The 25,621-nt window shown below is 41.4% G+C and overlaps 1 protein-coding gene across 5 annotated transcripts in view; it reads left to right on the top strand.

Moving 5' to 3' along the window:
• The first annotated feature begins 6,040 nt into the window (after positions 1 to 6,040).
• NF1 (neurofibromin 1) overlaps positions 6,041 to 25,621 on the top strand; it is a 246,036-nt gene continuing 226,455 nt past the window's right edge. For all 5 annotated transcript variants that reach the window (XM_066263280.1, XM_066263276.1, XM_066263279.1 and 2 more), the window contains exon 1: positions 6,041 to 6,265. Coding sequence is in view for 4 of the 5 variants with exons in the window: in XM_066263276.1 (XP_066119373.1) it covers positions 6,206 to 6,265 (60 nt within the window). In the remaining variant the exon portion in view is untranslated. The remainder of the gene's footprint in view (positions 6,266 to 25,621) is intronic.

Here is a 25,621-nt window from a genome sequence, read left to right on the forward strand (position 1 = left end):
CTTCCTGCCTGTCTGTCCCTCTCTGTCTCTTTCACTGTCTATGTCACACACACACACACACACACACACACACACACACACAAAAGAGCATGAGCTTTTGCTTCAGACCAGAAGCTAGCAGTCACAGGCGCCAAAGTGGGCACTGAAGACAGAGCAGTATCCCTGCCAGTGGAGTGGCTCTGAGTCAGCAGGAGCAAGTGTTTCTAACTCCTCTTCTGACGAGGAGGTTTGGGCTGAAACTGCCATTTGCAGACTCAGAGCCTGGCCAGTGGTCGCCCAGAAGGTAAAAAACAAACAAAACTAAAAACCCCAGCAGCCAAAAGTCCCTCAGGGGCAGACACAAACCCCTCCACAGGTGGTGGAGCACTTTGTGGTCTGGCCTGACACCCAGGCAGAGCTGATGGAGTTGGGGGTGAAATTCAGGCAGAAACCCACCGAGCCCTGGCAGCCTGGTTGCTGCAGTTGTAGGACATAGGGGGCAGATGGCATCATGCTCTCCGGAACAGAGAAAGAGAAATTGGCCAACATTACCATGCACTCCTTAAGGCAGTGTCTTCAGAACTGTATGGCAACCCAGGAAACCATGCCTGATTAGAGTGGGTGATAGCTGTCATTCATACAGTCTGGCAGAATGCTGGAGACTTGCTGGGGGCAGTGAGTCAGTGGCAGACATATACAGAGCTACAGCAAGTCCTCCAGAAACTGGGTATGAGGAATATTGCTTTTAACCTGAGGAACCGTGGGCCAGATGAGGAAGTGCTTACAGCAAGGATGAGGGACCTTATTCTCTGTAGTGCCCCGTCAGCCCTTTTTGGCTCACTATCTTGAGCCCCTATGTGAGGCAACACATCAATGTGGTTACACAAATGGTGGCAGATTTGGGGAAGCTGGAGACAGCATGGAATTGTAAAGTTGTGCAGGCTGCTGCCTGTGCTGACACCCCCCCCCCCCCCCAACTAACAAGAGAAACGGGCCTGGGCCTGTAAAGATTACCCAAACACAGATGTCGGTAGATTTGATTGTAGCTGGGCCAGATAAAGAGAAATTAGATGGTAGGTCTAATAGAGCACTGTTAGAGCTTTGGTGGCCCATTAAGACACAACAGAGGTTCCAGCCCCTGAAAAAGTGGGGGAAGCAGGTGGTCTATTAGCTGCCAAGAAAATGGTTGGTGTTCAGGTTGAACATTTGCAAGATTACTTGTTGGAGACAGCTGTGGGAGAGGAGGATCCCCAAAAGCCGTTATCTTAGTTTGAATAGGGGGAAAGCCAAGGGACCCATCTAACAGGGATGGGCAGGGGGCCGGAGGCCCCATGTGAAATTGGCGATCCACTGGTCCCCTTCTAATGTACAGCAGGTGTTGGCATTAGAAGATAATACTGTAGGTGCTTTTTGCAGCAGTAGGAGCAGCAGCAGCAGCAGCCAGAGGTGGATTAAGGTCGGTTGAGGCCCCGGCACAGAAGAAAATATTGGGCCCCTTAAAAAAAAGAGAGGGATAGGGAAATTAAGAATAGATGTTAGCCATATTTTAAAATAAATACAAAATATTATGTACTATTAATGTTAAAATTGCACATAAGAAACTAAACTTGTTGTCATTAGAAAAAAGTGTAAAGTTGGGGTTTTGTGGGGCCCTTCAAAAATCGGGGCCCAGGGCATGTGCCTGGTGTGACCACTGTTAAATCTGGCTCTGGCAGCAGCAGCTAAGAGAACTATCAAGTTGACACAGGCCCTGAATGTGTTTTACCCCACCAAGCCCTGTAAGTGTGCTGAGGGGGTTTGGATGGGGCTTATGACCGTGGACAGAGCACTTATGAAAAGGTGCTGAGGTCTGTTATCAAAAAGGTGTGTGGGATGATTTGCACAGACAGCTGGGCTGTCTATCATGGACTAATCATTGAGTGGTGCAATGGACTCTTGGACTGCGACCAGAGGGGGGACACAAGTTCCCTTGCTGGATGGACATGCGCTTATGGACAGTACTACAAGAGGCCTTAATAGGGGTGCTGCGGCACCTGTGGAGGCCCTCCTGCACTGGGAAGCTCTCCCATCCAGTTCAGAGACACACCAAGGACACTCTGCAGTTTCAATGAACACAGCCCTGGACTATACACCCCCTCCCACTTACTGTTGGGTAGTGGGCTAGAGATGGGCCTCCAGTTAACTCCCTGGGCAGAGTGCTCAGGAAGACACCATGAAGGGCACCTTTGCAATTATTGTATAACTTGTTCTGTTGCTATAGGCTCTATTTTTTTTATGGAATGTACCTCATTCCCTGCATAGGAATCATTGCGGAAGATAATGATCATGTAGATTGTGAGGCAAGCAACCCTAAAGTGGTGGAAAGTTGGGAAAACAGCTGTGGTAGGCTTGCTCGCTTGTACATTGCCTGATTAGTGCATGAGCATGTGGCAGCACCATGTGTGTATAGTCTATGCGAGACTCCAGTGCTTGCCCTCAGCGTGGATGGCGGATTGTGGATTGCCTGCCTGCTACTGTGAGGGGCCATTTTTGCTGTTCGTTCAATTGTAGCTGTGAGAGCAGTTTTCTCTTGCCTGTTTGCTCATCTGACATTGCGGGACTCTATTAAATAGGAATGGCCCAGTGCTTTCTGGTTCCACAGTTTCTCTACCATTTGTCCAAATCCAATGTGGACTTGCCTGGCCTCGGCCACCAGCAATCCCCTATCCACCCATCCATCACTGCTGCTGAAAGTTCTAACAGTTGTACCACTCCAGCATGCCAGGGCCTCTCAGGGCTTCACCTGGGGGCCTTGCTGCCATGCCAGCTGGCCAGCAGGTGACTCAGCTCTATAGGATCAGATCACACTCTTGGTCTAATTGATTTAATTCAGATTCTCTGCAAAACCAACTCTGAGATGAATATTTGTAAGCAGGACAATTTATTAGGTAACACTCTGGGGATCAACGCTGTGTGGGAGTGAAAGGAATAGGACTGAGCAGAAAGAAAAACTGAACTACATGTAGTCACAGCAAAGGCCTCAGCTGTCCCCTAGGAGCTGATCCTTTAAGGAAAAGCCCTTCAGGGTGGTTTCACCTTGAGGCTTACATCTACCAGCCATTTGTGCATGCTCTCCTGGCTCAAGGTAGCTCTCTTGCTGAGGCTGATTTTGGAAAGAGACTCATTTGAGAGCTTTTGGCCACTGCCATTCCCAGAGAAAATGGGCACTTCAGTCCTGGGGAGTTGAGTGCTCCTTGCAATGATGAAGGCATGAAGAGTGGGTAGAATGGAGGAAATGCTACCAGAAGAAGGTGAAGAAAAAACTGACAGAGATTGTTGTGTGGCCAAAAAAACAGAGGTTGGATGAACGAGATCTTTTTCAAACTACTTCAAACACTAGTAGTTTCCCTGAATATTCCTGTGTTGGACAGTGTAGAATGGGGGATGTTAGGATACAAATCTGTTCTACTCTGCACTTGATCTTAGCCAAAAGGCCAAGAAGCAATAATTCTATTCTACTCTGAAGCCTGTATCTTTCCATTAGACTAGAGGTGGTCAAACTGGTGCTCCATAGGCTAAATTCAGATAGCAAATACATCTTGTTTGATTGCACAGTGTTTCAAAAAATGTGAATTAGCTGCCACTATGTAAAAATTGGAAGAGTTTATATATAAATTCAGATCTCCAGTTTCTCTTCAGTAAGATCTAGTAACATTGTGTCAATATCCTTGCATGGCAGTAACTGACTGGAGTTGAGTGACAGCTGTCCCATCAAATAGGGGGATGTGCTCCTTGGTTCACTAGGGTCTATACATTTCCTTCTTTGGCATTTTTGGTTGAAATTGCTGCTATACTCTGCACTGCCTATCACAGTGCATGATACAGATAATAGGTGTTTGAATACTGAATATTGGTTTAGCACAATTGAATGAATTTAATTGGAGAGGAAGTTGGAATGAAGTCTTGACCTCCAAGTATAATGAGAGGGTTGACACTCAGGAGAGGCAAGAGGACAACAAATGCAGATTAGGATGAATTAATGACGTGTTGGCTACAGCCTGAATAAAGCAAGAAGAGTAGAGGGCGGAGGCCTGAAGTTAGGATGTCTTACATTAGAGTTAGGAATGGGGAATCAGTGAAGAAATCAGAAAAGAAGGAGAAGCATAGAGGGACCTTGACCATGGAATACCATTGGAGTCAAAGGAGTCAAGGGTTTAGGTAGCTGCATCCAGTCTAGTGAAGATGAAGGGAACAGACAGACAAAAAGCCATGGCAACAGGAAAGTAACTAGAGACTTTCAGAGGACGTGTGAGAAAATGAAAGAACAACTGAGGGTCTGGAGTTTAGCAGTGACCAAGAGGCACTGGGGTGCTCTCTGGAGTATGAAAAAACTTTTTCAGAGGTCCTAGTTGGGAAAGACATAGATGAACATTCACTTAATAATCACCCTTTTCTTCAGCATTGTCATCATTTCTGACATCATCTAAAAGAAATTAGTATTCATGTTTCATTTTTAAAGAACGAACTAAAGAACAATTCAGACCCTGTACTCTTGCTCTAGTGGAATGAAATATTAATATGCATTTTGGACAATTGCCAGCCATCAGAGATTGGACATTTCTCTCATGGACACATCTATGTATTCATGGGCTATTGGATTTGTGGCTTTTCTGTGATAAAATTTAAATTCTTGTTTTGCTCTGCCTTTTCGCTCAGTACTCTTCTCTGTGGCCTAACTGGCTACTAATTAGTGTGTGCTCAGAATGTGTGAACTCACTTTAACATTGGCGTAAGTAAAGAGTATAGAGGAAGATAAACTTAAAAATAACTCATTCCAAAGTTCACGTTGGATACAAATAGATCATCCATTGTCTTGAATGTAATCCTGAAAAACCATCCTGACCAATTCCACATGGAATCATTTCAATTCCGATATTAGGGGCAGAGGGAACACCTTTGTTTCAGGAGAGCCACAGTCTGTTTCTCTTGTCTTTGGTGTCAAACCACCTGGGTTTACATCCTTACTCTGCCGCGTACCAACTCTGTGACTTCTAGCAAATCACGGAAGCGCCCGTAACCTAGCCTTATCAGTTAGATGAAGTTGATACCTATTGGAAAGGCTCATTGATTTAAAAGAGATGATGAATGTGTCAACTTAATGCATGTCAAAGCCCTGAAAGGCTTTTTGAAGGTGGTGAAACTTGAATCTTTCTATTATCAACCTTGTAAAAGTTTTATTAGCTTGGGTGCCTATCAGTCCAACAGAGGAAGTCTGCACTGGGATTCCGGAGTCAGAGTTTTTTGACTACCATTGGGGATTTAAGAGACCGTTTAAATAAATAAATTAATTAATTAAAACATAATCACTGATTCTCTCTTGGCTTTGCTTCTTTCTTACTGTTCCTCTTAGTAGCTACGAAGGACCTGGAAACCTGAGGCTGTGTGTCTTATCTTTTGGGAGCTTAACACAGAGAGAAGCTCGGCACAGGCCTGCACACTGCACCAGCGACAGAGGTCTGCACACTGGGAGAAATGCTAGCCCCAGGGCGCCCTAACTTCCAACTCAGGGAGCAATCCAAACCCGGAGTCCGGCGGGGGAGGGGGAGTCTGCTGTGGCCTTGGGGATGGAAGCGGATGCCCCCGGGTCAGCTCACACTTTCGCCCGCTTAACTCGGAGTCCGAGTCTAGGTGAGTCTGGCGGCGATCAGGGACTCGCGCCTCCGGGCCGGGTGGAGTTAGATGACGTCACCTCTAGGAGGACTCGCTTTTTTCATTAATGAAACCGGCCGGCCGGCGCGGACGCATGCGCGGCAGGTCCCCTTCCCTCTCGCTTCCCCCTCCCCTTTCCCAGCCGCGCTCTTAATCTCTCTCTCTCGCTGCTTCTCCCTCTCCCCCGGCCGTGGAAAGGATCCCACTTCCGGTGGGGTGTCATGGCGGCGTCTGGGGCAGTGATGGCTGTGGGGAGACGGCGCTAGTGGGGAGAGCGATCCAGAGGCCCCCTCCCCTCCCCGGGCCCCCCTCCCCCGCCCCCCGCCCCCCAGCCTCCGCGCCAACGCCCCCTTCCCCCGTCCCCCTCCCGGCTCCGCGCAGGCCCCCCCTCCCCGCCCCCGTGGGAACGTTTGAAGCCCGCACTCCTCAGACCCTCTCCTCGCCTCTGCCCTCACCTCAGCCCGCGTTCCCCGCCCTCCACCCGGCCCGGGGCGCCGGCCGACCCGTGCCTCCGCCGCCCCCCGGCCGCGGGGAGGACATGGCCGCGCACAGGCCGGTGGAATGGGTCCAGGCCGTGGTCAGCCGCTTCGACGAGCAGGTAACGGGCCCCGCGGCGGGAGGTGGGAGCGGAGTGGGGGTGGGGACGGAGTGGGTGCGGGGAGGAAGGAGCGGCGCCTCCCCCGCGGCCGCCTCGGGCTCCGGAGGTGAGGAAGGGGGTGAGTGGGGGTGGCCGAGGGGGAAGTGCGGGCCCGGAGGGGAGCGCCGGCAGCTCGGGAGCCGGGGAGCCGGGGAGCCGGGCCTTCCCCCCGCCCACCCCCTCGGACCCTCCGTCCCTGTGATCCCGGCCCATCCGCCGGCTGAGAAGGATGAGTGACCCGGGGGCGCTCTCTGGGGCTCTCCATCTGGCTTTAATCATGCCCCCCTTACTTTGTTTTTTTTTTTTTTTTTTTTTTTTTGAACGGAGGTGGGTAACATTGGAGGTTTCCTCTCCCCTCAGTGGAACTCGGACTGAGGGCGAGTAGGGAGAGGCACCTCCAGGCCGGTCGGGTGCACCCTCAATGGGAGAGGATAACGCCCCTCCCCCCGTTCCTGCAGCTTCCTCTCCGGGAGAGGGAAGGGGAGAAGCGAGCCGGGAAAGCACAGGTTTTCTTACTTTCTGCTCCATCCTCTCAGCTTGCCCCTGGAGCGCCAAGTGCACATACACCGCACTATTTTATTATTATTATTATTATTTTTTGATGCCCACCCGGGTACCCCCCCCATATCCTCATGAGACAACGCTGGCTTTTACATTACTGTTTGAAGTGGAAACCTGGGTTCTTGATCCCTCCTACTTCTGAAATACTTGTCCCGTTTTTCCTTCCTTGATAATTGCAGTTTCTCCCTTTATTATTATTACTTTTTTTTTTTTTTTTTTTGGCCAACGGTCTGAGAATGTGAAAAAAAATTTTTTTTCTTTTTCTTTAGTGAGTTTCTTGGGGAGTAAGGAGAAGAAGGGTGAAAGGGAGGTGGGAAACTGCTGCGGAGTCACTGACAACAGAGCAAACAGTTGGGATATGGTCCTAGAGCCCAAAATTCTGCTGGTGCTTTGGTATTGTCTTTAACTCTCACCTCTTGGTTGACAAGAGAACTTTCATTGAGAATATGTGGGATGGAAAAAAAAAGGTTTCTTAGCTCTGGGAGGTGCCTTTTTATTCCCTGAGCTTCACACAGTAAATCCTAGGGCTGGTTAGAATGAATGCACACGTAGCCTAGTCAATGGGAATTAGTTTAACTTTGTGTTGGTGCAGGTAAAGTTGGGGATGGTTTGGGATGCTTTTTCTTTTTCGCTACAGTTCTACCACTGGCTTTTGTGATGAGGGAACGGTTTAAGATTGAGTCCATCTATTTTGTTTACTGGACATAATTATAAAACATTATGGGAGCTGAATGGAGGGTGAAGTGGCCCCCACTTTTATTTGATCCATAAACATTTCCTTACAGGACTCATAGTGTTTCTGACCTTACCTGAAAGATATTTGGGAATAGGCAGAGGAATTCAGAAGAAATTTAAGAAGAAGCTACATAGATAAAATAGAATTACAAAGCTGTCAGTGACTTGAAAGAATTGTTTCAACCATCCTTCTGCTTCGAGACGGAAAAGCATCTGTACTGCTAATCTATCTGAGGAAGTAGAATGTTACTGCATATATTGGATTATATTATTGACAGAGCATTCGATTTAAAATGATAGAAAAGACTTTCTCTGCAGTTTTAAAAAAGGCACAAAGAAGAACCCCAAAGCTGAACCTTGTAGACAGCATAATCTGGATGCAGCAATTTGAAGGATTCACACCACAGTTCCCAATTTTATTTTAGAGGTTTTCTTTTCTTTTTTCCCCGTTTTTTTAAATTAAAAATTTTCCCAATTTGTAAACTTTATTTCTTGTTACCTGTTGATCTTTAGGCTTATATGCCACATACAAAAAATGCAGTTTTCTAAATTTCCAGAGAGGAATGATTTTGATTATATTCTCAGTAATAGAAGAAAATGTTTTCTTCTTTTTTGTCACAAGTGTTAAAAGACCTTAGGGTTTGTTGTTTGCTTTGTTATTAATATTGTGGATCAAACTCACTACCATCTGTTAAAAATTAAGGACATGACAGTTTTAAACAAGCATTTTTTATATATTCCTTATATTGTAATTAAGAGAAAAATACATAGGACAACTTTATTCCTCATACTTTTCTCTTACAAGGGTAAAGCCCACTAACTGAGATGCAAAAGCATAAGGGTTTCAGCGTTTAACATAAAGTACATTATATACACTAATTTATTATAGAAGTAATGTTTAATTCAAATTGGAGTTTAGCCCTGGCCGGTTGGCTCAGTGGTAGAGCATCGGCCTGGCATGCAGAAGTTCCGGGTTTGATTCCAGGCCAGGGCACACAGGAGAAGCGCCCATCTGCTTCTCCACCCATCCCCCCCTCCTTCCTCTCTGTCTCTCTCTTCTCCTCCTGCAGCCAAGGCTCCATTGGAGCAAAGTTTGCCTGGGCGCTGAGGATGGCTCTGTGGCCTTTGCCTCAGGCGCTAGAATGGCTCTGATTGCGGCAGAGTGACACCCCAAGATGGGCGGAGCATTTTCCCCCGGTGGGCATGCCGACACCCCAAGATGGGCGGAGCATTTTCCCCTGGTGGGCATGCCGGGTGGATCCCTGTGGGGCGCATGCGGGAATCTGCCTCCCCGTTTCCAACTTCAACTTCAGAAAAGTACAATAAATAAATAAATAAATTGGAGTTTACCTTGAGGTGAAAAAGCAAGAAAACTGAGGCACAGAGACTTGCCAAGGTCACATAGTATAGATAATAACAAGAGCCCCAATATGACAAGTATTGAATGTGGGATAGTCAGGGATATATTTTTCTGATAAATATCCCATACGATTAAAAAGAAATAATCATTAAGTATTGATAAGAGAGAAGTATTTGTATTTTTACTGAGAGGAGGAAAAGCCTCTACATGTAGTGAGAGATAGTTTGTATAAGAGTCTTAAATGTTTCAAGTATTTCTAAAAGTTTTACATTTTGGATACATGGTATATTCTTTGTTTCCCTGGGTCCTAAAAGTTTTACATTTTGGATACATGGTATATTCTTTGTTTCCCTGGGTCCAGGGAGAGTCAGCTGCTTTCTTTTATTACAACCAAGACACTGAGTATATATTGAGCATGTGCATGTCTAAAGATGGGAACTCTGTTTATGATTGAATTGATGTTTTGGTTGGACTTGGAATATTTGTGGCGATTAAAGAAGAAATGTCACTAACCACTGTATTTTATCCTGATGGGTATTGCTCAGCAACTTGGTGCAGTAGGTCCAGTTAAAAGGAGTTGGTAGTGTTCCGTCTTGACATTTTGAGCTCAAGTCCTTGTTTCTAGATGTGTAAAATAAAATTCTCGTAACCTGCTGGGATTGTACCTGAACTTAATATTTATGACCGAAGTTGAACTAGTCTTAACCAATTTTAAAAGTAATTACCTCGTTGATTAGGGAAATGGCAGTTGTAAAGGTGGACAGGCAGAAAGCTGAATATATCAGTTCTATACTTAACCTGCCTTTATGATGCTCAACAGTAAGTTTCTGAGTTGAAATTGGCAAATTTTAGGTCTGTATTTTTAAATTGTGTTCATTAGCTGGGTTCCTTAACAAATTAGAAACATCATAGATGCCTCACCTAGTTATGCTCTCCAGTCTCTGTGGAGCTTTGATTCTGAAAGAGAGTAAAGGAAAACTGTGGTTTATGAAGAGATTTTTTTTTTCTTTTTAAGAAATTGGGCCCTGGCCGGTTGGCTCAGTGGTAGAGCATCAGCCTGGCGTGCGGAAGTCCCGGGTTCGATTCCCGGCCAGGGCACACAGGAGAAGCGCCCATCTGCTTCTCCACCCCTCCCCTCTCCTTCCTCTCTGTCTCTCTCTTCCCCTCCTGCAGCCAAGCCGAGGCTCCATTGGAGCAAAGGATGGCCCGGGCGCTGGGGATGGCTCCATGGCCTCTGCCCCAGGCGCTAGAGTGGCTCTGGTCGCAACAGAGCGACGCCCCATGGGCAGAGCATCGCCCCTGGTGGGTATGCTGTGTGGATCCTGATCGGGCGCATGCGGAAGTCTGTCTGCCTCCCCGTTTCCAGCTTCAGAAAAATACAAAAAAAACAAAGAAAAAAAAAAGAAATTGAAAAAAGGCTCCCCCAAATGATGTATTCATTTCAGCACTTATATATACTGCTCACAAAAATTAGAGGATATTTCAAAAAACGAATATAAAGTGATAAAGTATCCCCTAATTTTTGTGAGCAGTGTATTTTCCATATCTCTAAAAAGATTATATAAAAGCCCCCATTTTAGAGAATATACTCTGATTTTTGATTTGTTACATAGCATATTAATTTTTATAAATTCAAGACAAATTAGAATGTTCTTTGAATATGTGGTATAAAATTCACTGTGTAAAATGATTGACAAATGTCTTTGAAGTTACAAGCCACATGTTAATTGGCCAAATAGATAGATTTGTTAAACTTTGAGGCTGTTTTGGATTTTAAAAAGTCTGCTAGCCAGCCCTGGCCCATTGGCTCAGTGGATAAAGCGTAGGCTGCGGATGTCCTGCGTTCGATCCCTGGTTAGGGCACATATGAGAAGCCACCATCTACTTCTCTTCCCCTCTCACTCTTCTCTTTCTCTTGCCCTTCCCCTCTTGCCTCTGTTGCTTTGAGCTTTGGCCCTGGGTGCTGAGGATAGCTTGGTTCATTTGAGCATTGGGCCCAGATGAGGATTGCCAGGTTGGGGCCCATGCGGGAAGTTTATCTCCCCTACTCTCACTTAAAGAAAAAAAGTCTGTTAGCTTTGTTTTTTGTTTTGTTTTGTTTTATATTAGGATTTTATTTTATTTTATGGGATGAGAGAAGTGAGAAGTATCAACTTATAGATGTTTCACTTTAGTTGTCAATAGATTGTTTGTTGTGTGTGCCGTGACCAGCCAAGGCCAGGGTTTCAAATCCATGACCTCAGCGTTCCACGTTGACACTATATCCACTGTGCCACCACAGGCCAGGCCTGCTAGCCTTGTTCTTAAAGCCTGGTCTGCCATTTTGAACATGACTACTCTTGGCAAAGGGTATTCTATGGTGATTGAGAAAAAGTGCTTATTCTTTATTCTGGAAGTCATCTTACAAAAAAAATTCTTCCTACTAGTTCTCAATTAGTTCTCCATGCTCCCACCTACCCCCCACCTTATCTAGCATCTCATTTAGTCTCTGTGTGATCTCCTTTCTCTTCACCTTAATGCTTACTAAGATTTTTTTTTTGTCTTAAACATTTGGTTGGTCCTGTAGCTTTCTCTCAGTGGCTCAATCTTTTTCTTTTATTGCCAGATACCTGTTGCCTCTACTGTTTACCCACCCATTTCCTTTATAATGCTGAAAACTAGCTTCTGCCTCTGCTTTCCTTCTGGATTGCTGTTTTCTTGAAAGTGATTCCTTCTGGCAAAACAGTGGCTTTTTTGCTCAGTTGTAATGCCACTGTGGTGTTCCATTACCCCTGGAACCCCGTTTCCTTTAATTCCCAAGACAATGCTTTCTTGTATGTATGCTTGCAGATCTTCATTTATTGATGTTCTCATTGACTCTCGGTCAGATGTGCTTTCTTCATCATACTGTGTTGCCTATTATTGAACTGGGGCTCCTAAGCCATGGCCTGAGTTTTACTCTGCTTTTTCCCGGCCTCTGTCCTTCTGCTCGCCATTAGCTCTCTATGGATCCTAGATTTCCTCATCTGTCAGAAAAGAATTGTCTAGCAAATCATTAAGGTTCTCTTGCTAGTTTAAATATTCAACGATTTTAATATTTTAATAGGATCTTCATGAGCCACATCAGTCTGTTGGAAGCTGACCCCACTTAATTTACCAAACTATTTCTCATTATGCCTCAGCATGCACCTGTGTTCCAGGCAGGTTGGCTCAGTCTCTTCTGCTTTTTTCTGCTTCTCATCCTTCATTTATGCTAGCCCTTGAATGCTTTCATCCCTCCTTTGTGCTTTTCTAATTCCTGTCCATCCTTCAATGTGCAGTGCAAGCTTCATTTTTCCCATGAAGTCTTCCTGGGCTAAACTCACTGCAGTCTCACTTCTTGGTGTGCTTGTCACCTGGGGTTCTGCAGAACCACCTGTTAGGGTTTCTTTCTTCAGGAGGGTTCATTGAACACAGCTTAGCATTGTTTTCTTGTCTCTTATCTTTTTTATCAAATAGAGTGTAAACTTTCTGAAAAGCAAGAAGCCTCTGTTAGAATTCTCTTATAGTCACCCTAGTGCCCAGCACACTTATGAGTGTACAGTGTGTCATTGGTGGAATGTTTTTCACAGAATTCTTGGTTGAAAGGTAGACTGGCTAAAATAAGTGGCAGTTCTCCTGACCTGTGGTGGTGCAATGGATAGAACATCAACCTGGAATGCTGAAGTTGCTGGTTCGAGACCCTGGGCTCGCCCAGTCAGGGCACAGAGCAGAAGCAACTGCTATGAGTTGATGCTTCCTGCTCCTTGCTCCCCGCACCTCCGGTTTCTCTCTCTCTCTCTTTTCTCTAAAAATAAATAAAATCTTTAAAGTAAGTGGCAGTTTAGGTTTTGTTATATTTATTAAATAACCAAATTATAATTTATTTTTTATAATAGCTTAAGTGTTATAAGTGGTATTTTAACTAGGGATAGGTTTTTTATTTTTTTAAAGGCAGTCTAAGGAGGAACTTGTACATAATTTGTATGTCCTCCCTTAGAGCTAACATTCTTTTTGAATCAAGTTTCAGATCTGATTAACAATTGTGATCTTGGATTTGTCACTTATTTTTAGTGATAAATAAGTTTCTACGTAACAATTTCTTTTTATAATGGTCTGATAAGATAATGAAAATAAAATACTTTGAAAAGTTTTAAATTATTCAAATGTAAGATTTATACATTTTTTTACTATTTTGTTTTCACTAAATAAGGGAGATTGACTAGTCTCTAGAGAGTCCTGTAATATGTACTTTAGCTGATATATACCTTACTTTAGCATTCACTGACAAATATTTAGGTAACATCATGCATGGTAACAAATCCTTATGTAACATATCATGGATGTCCGTAATCTGTCTGTTTTCTTGCTTTATCATCTAGTTGTGGCATACATATCATAATATAAGTCTTCAAGTTTGGGAAGTGTAATAGAAAAAGCCATAAAGATGTGTGAATTAGTCCAGCAGCATTGTTACAGTAGATTTTTAAATATTCCTACACTTCTTTTTACTTGACTTAAAAAAAAGTTTTTTAAATTGATTTTAGTGAGAGAGGAAGGGAGGGAGAGAGATGGGAACATCAATCTGTTCCTGTATGTGCCCTGACCTGGGATCAAATTGGCAACCTCTGTGCTTTGGGACGATGCTCCATCCAGCTGAGCTATCCAGCCAGGACTTTAATTGACTTTTTGACCAATAGGAAATTAAATTCTAAAATCTGCTAAAGTGTTTAGTATGGAGAATTTTGTTCGTAAAGGAAAGGTTAGTGATATAATAGGTAATCATGCATTATTTTTACATCTTTTTCTTTAAATTACTCAGACTGCTATGGGGCATTTTTGTTTTAGCCTCTCAAATCTTTCAAATTTGTTATGGGATTCTATATACACTATATTGTTGTATTATAACAACATGCTTTGTGAGCAGTATATTAATTAAAAATGTGTTTTACACATGTTCTTCATTGGGGGTTTTGTGTGTGTCTGTATAAGACAAGGGACAGGAGGTATACAGGACGGCTCATTTTTAAAAGAAAGTTTAAGGAGAGTGTTGTATAGAAGTGAAAGGGGAGGTTTGTGGTCAGCTTAAACTGCTAAAAGGCTTAGAATCAATATTGAAGTAGAATATGGGCATCTTAAGCTCTTTCTTTGCTGAGGATTGACTTGTTTTTATAAAAGTATTGGCTATTTTATCTGTCATCTTTTAGAGTAACCTGTTTTTTTTGGGGGGGGGTGAGAGAGATAAGACAGAGTGACCTTGAAGAATAGAAAAATTAAGGCATTTTACATTATGGTGACTGTATCAAGTTTAAGGTTTCAGAAATTTTATCATACTGTGTGGTAGAGTGGTAGAACCTTTAGTAAACAAAGCACTCAGGTTGTGCTGAAGAAAAATTTTAACATCATTGTAAATAACTGGACTTGATAGTGCCCGCATTAAAGTTTCTTTAGGTGAATGCATATTTGACCACTTCAAGTGGTGTGTGCCTGTGATAAAGTTATATTCCTTTGTTCTCTGAGTGTGGGTTTTGAGCCATTGACTATATTATCAAAAGAGCTTCTGTTGAGACAAGAAAGCCCCAAGCTAATATGGAATCTCATCCAATTATAATGATAAATTGGAATTATCCTCTAAAATCTGACATATTTTTACTATAAATGGTATTAATTACTTTGCAGTAGTAGTAACTTGAGGTGCAAACTTCCAGATTGCATACTTCCTTTGAACCACAGCCTGGCACTCTTTCGGTTTGGCTTAGGGTTTGTCACTACAGCCTGCAAGCTATTGCCTGCCCCTCTTCATATTTTATAGCTTCAAGTATCTTACCCTATTGAATTTCAGGAAACATACTTTCGTGATGAAATTCTTCTCCCCTCTACTTCACATCCCCCAAGAAGGGTGTTGTATTTAGTGCAAGAGACATTTTAGCGCATAGTGGGACTTTTAGAAACTCTTTTAAAGGACATTTATTTAATTTATTAATCGTAGTTTTGTAGCCAGATAATGACCATGTAGGTAATTATGGCTCATCACAATGTTAAGTGACCCTTTTCTGTTTAATTGCTAACAGCTTTCCTTGGGTAATCTTCATAGTAATTTGGACATGAGAAAACAACTCTTACCACCCCCGGTTTGTGATGGCAACATACTACATAGTAAGAGAAAGAGCTTTTGACTGTGCATTGTTCCCTGTGGCCTTGGGCAAGCCAGTTCACCTCTCTGAACTTCAGTTTTCTATGCATTCATTGGTAAAGTGGGGATAATTCCTCCCTTACTCACATCATGGGCTTGATTAGTATCATAGGTATGAATCTTTTATATGAAAGGAAGCTGTAAAGTTAGTAATAAAAGTTTATTACCATGATTAGCCTGTGCAGTATTTTTTCAGTCAGTTATTATTATTTCTATTATTTCTATTATTATTTCTGTATGAGAAAAAATAAAACTAGAGAGGCAAAATAACTGTTTCATAGTCATATGACATGTAATTAATTGAGTTTAAACTAAAATATAGGTATCTTAATCATTAGAGCAGTAACTTTTCAATAAATAACAGCTTGACAAAAAAATTAAAATTTCTGAACAATTAGCATAAATAGGTAAAGTAAGGGATGTATTTTTGATTCTTAAAGATAAGATACTACATTTTACCTTTTATGTTCATATGAGAGTATCTAGAAATCTTTTGATTGGTCACATGAGTTAGAAATAGACATAAATTTTGAACATTATATCTTTGATTTCAGTATTTATCATTCTTTTCACCTTATCAAAGCTTCTTGGGTTGTTAGAGGAAGTTGTAACATTGTTCACCTTTTATTTAGTTTTATAACATTGCACTATACTTACTGCAGATTTTAGGTGAGGAGAGCTGAATTCTGAAGGTGAGAGAATAAAATTTGTGAGAACATAAATAGGAATTTACAATTATAAGTGTGGAATTATATATTTATTTTATTATTTCATCTTGGCATTTTACAGTCCAGTTTTGTAAAGTTGATTTTCATACGTTAAGACATTCCACTTAGGATTTGATTAAATTTGAGGCAGTCTTTCAGATTTTGGTAGTATTTGTCGGCCTCGTCCTGTTTGGTTCCTCATTGTTTGTTTTTCTTTGACTCTCAAATCATTCATCTTGTCTTTTGGCATATCTTTCTAACTCTCCTGTCTTTACCAGTGCCTTTTAATTCTATCCCAGCTCAGGGCTGGGAAAATGTTTTGCCTTTATGCTCCAGAGGTCTTCTTCCTTTTGGACTGAGAGGGGAAAAAAAGAAGCATTTGTATTTCCTGTTATGTTTCCGTTTTTGGCTTCTAATAACTGAATTTTCAGTTGGGAATAACAGAGAGATTTTGTTTTGGTCAACCATTGGCAACAAAGATCAATGAAGACCTGTGCTCTGGTTTCTGCCCTGACAAGAACTACCTTTGCAATGTTATAGAAATCCCTTACATTTTGAGCTATTTCATTATCTATAAAACAGGAGAAAAATGATCTGACAGTCTAAAACTTTTATAATTCTAAAATGGATTGATTTTTGTTTCATGTTTTAGATCAAGTCCTCTGACTGAAAAAATTTATTATAGTCACTGATTAATCAGTGATCCTTAGTTAAATGGGATCTGAGATTATTTAAATCCACTTTTGCCATAGTCCTGGCTGATGATTATCCAATCTCTACTTAGACATTTATTTTAAAATACAGTGGTAATTCATATTTAGGGTCGAAATATGGAAATGCAGCAGAGTCACAAAAAAATAAGTAAAAGCCATTTATAATACCATGACTCAGAGAGCCACAGTTAAATTTTGGTGTATATAATTAAATGTGCTCATTCTGAAATCAGACTGCCTAGGTTTGAATTCTTGGGTTCAGGCTATGCCACTGCCTACTAGCCCTTGGTTAAGACACTGCTTCTTCAAGCTGCAGTTTCTATATTTGTAAAATAGGGTCAATAATAGTATCTACACAGAGATGATTTAAATTAGGGAATATATGTAAAGTGTGTGGCACAGTTTCTGTGGCACAGAAGGAACTCAAAAATGTTAACTACTGTTACTAAGGTCAGGTTGTTGGAACTGAGTGAGAGACTTTTTTTTTTAATTAAGCGAGAGGCGGAAAGGCGGAGAGACAGACTCCCGCATGCTCCCTGACCAGGATCCATCCTGCAAGCCCCATAGTGGGTGCGCTCTGCCCATCTGGGGCTGTTGCTCCATTACTTGGCAATTGAGCTATTTTAGTGCCTGAGGCAAGGCTGTGGTGCTGTCCTCAGTGCCTGCGGCCAAGGGCCAACTTGCTGGAATGAGCCATAGCTGAGGGAGGAGAAGAGAGAGAGAGAAAGAGAGGAAAAGAGAAGGGGTAGGAGTAGAGAAGCAGATGGTTGCTTCTCCTGTGTGTCCTGACTGGGAATCGAACCCAGGACTTCCCTACACCAGGCTGATGTTCTGCTGTTGAGCCAACTTGCCAAGGCCCACATTAAAAAAAAAAGAAAAAGATTTTTATTGCTTTTAGAGTGAAGGGAGAGAGAGAGAAAGAGAGAGAGAAAGGCGGGGGTGGTGAATAGGGGGAGGTACCTTCACTGGGCTTGGAGCCAGTGACCTTAGCATTCCAGGTTGACACTGTGCCACCACAGGTCAGGCAAGACATTATTTTATAATCTCTTTTAGCGTAACAGTGTAATATGAACATTTGCCCATTTAATTAATTTTCTTTACATTAAAAAAGTTTAAGGGATTATATATAATTTTTATTTTTCCTTAATATTTTAAAAATAAATTTTGATTTTTTGTACTGAACATTCTGTTTTGCCCTCAGGGTGACCAGGGATACATCTCAAGATTACTCAGTCTATTGGTAGAATTGTAGTTGTTAGAAACTCTTCTCTTAAATAGAGCCTGATTTGTCTTATTAACACTTAAGTGTCTGCTATTTATGGTGGATGCCAAGTATTGTGGAAAATATTGGGGAAATAAAGACAAGACATGGTTCTTGATCTCAAGGAACCTAAAGTCTAGTAAGAGAAACAGACAATAAGAAAATTATGGCCTAGCCTGTGGTGGCACAGTGGATAAGTGTCAACCTGGAATACTGAGGTCGCTAGTTTGAAACCCAGGGCTTGCCTGGTCAAGGCACATATGGAAGTTGATGCTTCCTGCTCCCCCTCTTCTCTCACTCTCATTCCTTTTCTTTCTCTCCCCTTGCCTCTCTCCTCTCTAAAATGAATAAATAAAATCTTTTTTAAAAAGATAATATTATGGTAATTATATACATATGTATAGCAGTAGGTAAGTAAGATGTACACAGTATGGGTATGTAAGAGGAGCATTTAATTTAGACTGGGCATTTAGAATGAGCTTGTCAGAAAATGTGAAGCCTGGATTGAGCTGTGAATCTTGTAAGATCTTGTCTGCCGTACTAAAATGTTTAAACTCTTTTGAAGGCTTTGGGCAAATACAATTTCACTTAATGGCCCATCCTTTAGTGCAGCGGTTCTCAACTTGTGGGTTGTGACCCCAGCGGGGGTCGAACAACCAAAACACAGGGGTCGCCTAAAGGCCACAGGTTGAGAACCGCTGCTTTAGTGGAAGAGACTGAAGGATATGATAAAGGGAAATGATGGTATGAAGTACCATAGGAGGTAGAGGAAGATAGGGATCTAGATTCAGGTGGTGGAATTAGAGACTGAGATGGTAGAGAGGGAAAGAATGGGTTTGATTAATAGTAGTTGTTGGGTTGAATGAGAGAGACTAAGCAGTTTAAGGAACACATCTGGATTTGGAGATTATATATTTGGTATGGTCATAGTCACTAGAATTGAGGATATCAAGGAAGGTTGAGGACCAGAGGTGGATGGGTGCTCCACCTTGGCAGTGAAGTCATCGAGATTAGGTTTGCCAGATTTAGCAAATAGAAATATAGGATGTCCAGTTAAATGTGAATTTTAGATAAACAATGAGTAAATATTTAGTATAGGTATTTCCCCAATATTACATGGGATATACTTATACAAAAAATTACTCATGTTTATTGAGTTCAAATTTAATTGGGAGTTCTGTATTTTATCAGGCAACATTAACCTAGATCAGTGGTCAGCAAACTCATTAGTCAACAGAGCCAAATACCAACAGTACAACGATTGAAATTTCTTTTGAGAGCCAAATTTCTTAAACTTAAACTATATAGATAGGTACATTGTTATTAACTTCATTAGGGTACTCCTAAGCTGGCCTTGGCTAAAATCCTTAAATCTGATTGAACCGCATATGGCTCGGAGCCGCGGTTTGCCGACCACTGACCTAGATGATACCTAGTGGCGGTGGATGTGAGGTAGAGGAGAAACTGAGCCTGGAACTAAAATTTTTTGATGATGGGGGAAATATCTAGAAAGTTGGTAGGTAACTGTGACAGTGTTGGTTAGTGAGTAGCACATGAGTCATGAGCCTTAAGGAAGAGTGGGAAGAGTAGGAAAATGGGATTTGGCCTCCTTGAGTCTTCTATTCATTGTTTCTAATTCTGTCCTCTGTAACTCTTCAGAATAAGTTTGTCCTTTTACTTGAAGACAAATCTTAAGTACTTCCTAGGGGTTTTTTTATTTCCAGAAAAATACACATTCAACTATTTCTTATAGGACATAATTTCAAGACATCTTGCCATTCTGGTGGTTTCCCTCTTGGTGCACTCGTGGTGAATACTCAGGCGTACCATTTTTCAGTCCTTCTCTCAGTATTTTTATATAGGGTGGTGTTATGTAAGACTTGAAAAATGGCTTCAAAATGTGAGCTACAGTGCACTATATTTTTGGTGTTCATCTGATTTACTAGTACAGTATACCTATCAGACTGTTAATTGGCATATGTGTACATATCTGTTTTTAGAAGTTTTATTGTAAAAAGTTTCAAACATATACAAAAGCAAGAGATGATTGTAAGTGAATCCCCATGTACCCATTACCCGTACTACTCAGTTTTATTTCATCCATACTCCCACTCATTTCTTTTCCAGCACCCCTCCATTATTGTGAAGCAGTCCCAGTTACTATCTCATTTCAGCATGACTTTTTTTGCTGCTCATTTTCATTTTTTAATATTAAAATTTTTTTCAATTACATTTTGCATTTAGTATTATTCTATATTAGTTTCAGATGTACAGCAAAATGGTTAGAAAATCATGTACTTTACAGAGAGGTCCCCCACTGCTTCAAGTACCCACCTGACCCCATACATAGTTATCACAATATTATTGACTATATTCCTTGTACTGTAATCTACATCTCTGTGACCGTTTGGTAACTCCCAATTTGTACTGCTTAATCCATTCACCTTTTTCACACAGCCTCCAAATCCCCTCCCCTCTGACAACTGTCAGTCTGTTCTCTGTATCTGTGAGTCTGTTTCTATTTTGTTTATTGTGTTTATTAGACTCCACATATAAGTGAAATCAATGTTATTTGTCTTTCTCTGTTAACTTATTTCACTTGGCATAATACCCTCTAGGTCCATCCACAGCATGACTTATTAACTTACGTTGACTTTTAGAGCTATGTTACATGAAAACAGTACTCAATTTGGAATCAGAAGACTTGAGTTTGAGTCCTCATTTTCTGAAGGAAAAAGAAGAATGAGTTCACCTGGGCAAGTCAGGCTGTCTGAGCCTTAACTAGTATTTTGAAGAGAGTATGTATGTGTTGTGGAGGGGGTAATGACCATAAGCTACCTGCTTTTTTTCTACAAGGCCCTGTGTGAACCAGAGACATGAAGTAATATATGTGAAAATACTTTGCAAACTCAACTTAAAGCGAAAGCATTTTACACCAGTTATATAGTTCATCATTGTTAGTAGATGATCCTTCTGTAAGTGCTTAAAAGTTATCTGCATCATAATGTCTTAAAATTATTTGGATGTTGACATTAAATTAAGTACATAGTCCTGAAATCACCTTTTCCCTTTATCCACCCTTGTGTTTTGACAATTGGGGCAATATTTTGTAATTTCCTATGTGGCACGTTTCTCTTTTTCATGATTTCTCAAAGTTTACTACAGCATTTCTCTTTATCACTTGTCTAAATTTTCATCTATACCCTTGGATTAATTCATGTAGACTTGAACTCAGATAAAGCAGGTGAGATCTTTAAGCTTTAAAAGTTCTGATGGCTCTCAGAAGTGTTCTTCAAATTTGAAGATCATTTTGTTTTCTGCTATAACAGTTAGAAGTAAAATTGAATCAAGTAGTTCTGTGTTTAATCTCCTGTTGGTATTATACATGTACTCGAGTGGTTCATGTCTTTCCTCCTCCTCTTGATCTTAATATAGTTTTAAAAGTCTTTAAATATTTATTTTAACATATTATCTTTAAAGTTTTTAGTTATTCTGAACTTTTAATTATTTTTATACTATACCATCAATTTGTCCATTGTATATAGTGGAGAGAGAGAAAGAGAGAGAGAGAATATAGGAGAGAGAGAAAAAGCTTTAACTTGTGGTTGTGGCATCTTAGTTGTTCATTGATTACTTTCTCATTTGTGCCTTGACTGGGGGTGTCCAGCCAAGCCAGTGACTCCTTGCTCAAGCCACCAACCTTGGGCTCAAGCCAGTGACCTTTGGGCTCAAGCCAGCGGCCATGGGGTCATGTCTATGATCCCACACTCAAGCCGTCGACCCTACGCTCAAGCTGGATGAGCCCCCACTCAAGCCAGTGATCTCGGGGTTTCGAACTTGGGTCCTCAGTGTCCCAGGCCAATGCTCTATTCACTGCACCATCACCTTGTCAGGCTGTAGGTTCTTTCTTTTTTTCTTTTTTTGTGACAGAGACAGAGAGAGGATCAGATAGGCACAGACAGGAAGGGAGAGAGATAATTCTTTCTTGCTGTACCTTAGTTGTTCATTGATTGCTTTCTCATATGTGCCTTGATGGAGGGTGGGGGGCAGGGGCTCCTGCAGAGTGAGTGACCCCTTGCTCAAGCCAGGGACCTTGGGATTCAAGCCAGCAACCTTTGGGCTCAAGCCAACGACCATGGGGTCATGTCTGTGATCCCATGCTCAAGCCTGCGACCCTGTGCTCAAGCTGGTGAGTTCGTGCTCAAGCCAGATGAGTCTGCACTCAAGCTGGCAACCTCAGGGTTTCGAACCTGGGTCCTCCATGTCCCTGGTCAGGCTGTATGTTCATTCTTAAAAGTCCTTATAAATACTGCACTCTGGGGGTAAGGAAGAACAATTGGTACAGGCATATTAATTTCTTTAGATATGCCAGCTTTACCAGATCACTTAAAACTTTTGTTGAAAGTACAGATTTTCTAGCCCTTCTGAACATCTAGGAATTTTAGAGGTATAGATAATAAGTTGTAGTTTTAAAAATCTTCCCAGGTTATTTTGATGTAAAACTGGGTTTGTGAATCATTGTTGTATGACGTGCAGGGAGACTTTAGTTTCTGGGTAGTATTTAGTAGGTTATAGCACAGTCGCCTATACTACTGTGACAAATAGAAAAAACACTAGGTGAAGTTTTAAAACCATATTTTAAAATGGAGGGCTGTAGAAATAATGATGAATTGATGAATTTAAATTCCAGAGATAGAAGAGCCCTTTAGGTGAAAAGCAGATTGCTGGCATTTGTTGATTCTGGGCACAGACTAAAGAAAAAGGAAGAACCAGAGGTGAACCCAAGTCTTATTAATACTGCAGTATAGCTCTTACACAGCTCAATTTCTGGATGGATTGAAATGATCAGCCTCTCTCATCCCTTTTGCCTAATAGAGTACATAGGGAACTCTCACTGGGAAGACATTCTGGAGTTTTTGAGGTTCTTTCATATATAGTGTCAAGCATACAATGAACAACTTCCAAAAATTTGAAAGGGTAGGAAACTGTGACCCATAATCAAAAAGAAACATAAACTATAAAAGTAGACCCACAGGTAATTGAAACGAACAGACAAGGACTTTAATATGCTAAAGGATATATAGGAAATGATGGACAAAATGAATGAAAGATTGGAAAATTTCTATACAGAATTGAAATAAAAAACACAATCTTGGCTGCTTAAGGTCTTTCATTTCTATATTAATTTGAAAACTTTGGTGTAGGACTTTAGGATCTTATTCCACTGTTTGCACTATTCTTCATTGTTCTTAAAAAAGTGGGAAACCAGGTCAATTGAATGTATACTATTTAAGTTCCATGAAGCAAGGATTATGTCTGTCTTGTTTACTGCTTTACCCTAAGGGCTTTAGTACAATGCCTGCAATGCAGAAAACAACCCCCAACGGCAAAGAATTATCCAGTCCAAAATGTCAGTAGTGCTGAGGTTGAAAATCTTGATTTAATAGCACAGAGCCCATGTGATCATGAAACAGTTTCAACTTCCAATTCAGTGGACTGTGATGAAATCATTCTTTCCTTGGGAACCAAGACCTCAAAACCAGCAGATAACATACGAACCAGAAGCAAAAATTATGCTAATGGGTTTTTAAGGGTAATGAGAGAAACCACTTCTACCTATGCTGCTTGATTCGCAGACACATGTATTCTCGCTATGGAAAAAACAAATAATGTATATTGGTTGTTAATTCAAAGCGTATACTTGAAGATTTGGTCCAGATAGCACTGTAACTGAGTCTTCAGCAGGCCATTCTATTCTGTTAGACCAGCTGCTTCCAGATGTTGAGTATGTAGTAAGACCAGTGAATTCCAAGGTTCATAGTCCATTCCTACACTTCTTTTGCTGTAAAATGAGTTGTTTTATTTTGCTTGTAGGGGGACTATAGCTTAAATATTTAATTTTACCTTTCTTCTGCTCTTAAATTGTTGTCTACTAATGGACTGGAGAACATTTCCACATCTCCAGTTTGATTTACATATTAGTTTTCAGATAAATTGAAGACTTATGTACGCTGCTCACAAAAATTAGAGGATATTTCAAAATGAATATGAAGAGATAAATAATCCCCTAATTTTTGTGAGCAGTGTATTATATAAAGTATGTATTTTATAATACTGATTTTATTTTTTTTCTCATTGACTATATATAATGCAATCATTTTGGCATAAGTAGGAAGTAGTTAAAAGTAGACTAATCATGGCTCTGGCTGGATGGTTCAGCTGGTTGGAGTATCATCCGGATATGCAAGGGTTGCACGTTCAGTCCCAGGTCAGGGAAAATACAGGAACAGATCAATGTTTCTGTCTGCCTCTCTCTCTCCCTTTCTCTTTCTAGAATCAATAAATAAGTTAAAAAAAAAAAGGAAACTACAGTGGGTCATCTCAATATTTACCTGGAAGGTGAATTTCTGTTGGCTGTATCCTCTTTGTGATAATTTCGAGTTTAATTTGATCTGTGTCTTTTTTTAATGAATGGAATTCTTTCATTCAGCCTCCTAGTAGCAAGTGGCCATTAGTACATCACTAAATAGCTCAGGCTTATGACTTGAACTAAGTTAGGTTGTAAACTTAGCACTGTGGCAGGTGCTTGAACTGTGTTATGTGAAAATTCTCTTTCTTCCTTTGATGAATTTAGGATTGTTTTCTATGTCATGCTACAACTAACACGTAGAATCTTTGCCATTCAAAACCTGTTTTCTCAGCCTCAGGAAGGAGGTGAAGCCTTGTTTGGAATCTTCACTGACTGTACTAACTTCTGCACTTTTTAATTTGCGAATTGTGCTAGAATATTTTTTACTATGATCTTAAAATTTAAATCCCCAAGGTGAACATCATAGACATTTAGCTGTGCCTATTTGGACTCTACTATTTGGATATCTATTTTCATTTTTTACATCAATTGCATTATTTTTTCACATAACTAGGAAAGGATGATTCAGAAATTTGATTGACAGCTTTTTAAAGAATTTTGTTAGGAAAATAATTTTCACAATTGAAGATAATTCATATATTAGCTAAAATGATGACCTGGGGGCAAATTGTTTTTGTAGATAAACACTACCTTAGAGTTCTGGGGTTGCCAGTGTCACTTATGTACTTTTACTTTTTTTTTTTTTTTTTTTGTATTTTTCTGAAGCTGGAAACGGGGGGGAGACAGTCAGACAGACTCCCTCATGCTCCGGACCGGGATCCACCTGGCACGCCCACCAGGGGGCGATGCTCTGCCCCTCTGGGGCGTAGCTCTGTTGCAACCAGAGCCACTCTAGCGCCTGAGGCAGAGTCCAAGGAGCCATCCCCAGCGCCCAGGCCATCTTTGCTCCAATGGAGCCTCGGCTGCAGGAGGGGAAGAGAGAGACAGAGAGGAAGGAGAGGGGGAGGGGTGGAGAAGCAGATGGGCGCTTCTCCTATGTGCCCTGGCCGGGAATCGAACCCGGGACCCCTGCACGCCAGGCCGACGCTCTACCACTGAGCCAACCAGCCAGGGCCTGTACTTTTAATTTTTTAAATAATTTAAAACTTATAGAAAAGTTGTAACAATAGTATAAAAGCCCCTTATAGTCTTTACCAAGATTTACTATTTATATTTTACTACATGTGTTTTATGTTTTATTATTTGTTCTCTCTCTCACTCTCTCCTTCTTCCTCTCTCCCTCTATTTCCCTTTCTCCTTCCCTGTCTCCCTCTCACCTTCTCTTCTTCTCTCCAGTGTGTGTTTGTACATGGAGGAGGTTTCTGACACTAAGTTGTAGGCATTAAATTCCTTTACTCCTAAATACTTCAGTGTGTCTTAA

Source organism: Saccopteryx bilineata, chromosome 2 (genome assembly GCF_036850765.1).
Source record: "Saccopteryx bilineata isolate mSacBil1 chromosome 2, mSacBil1_pri_phased_curated, whole genome shotgun sequence".
Classification (NCBI taxonomy): Eukaryota; Metazoa; Chordata; class Mammalia; order Chiroptera; family Emballonuridae; genus Saccopteryx; species Saccopteryx bilineata.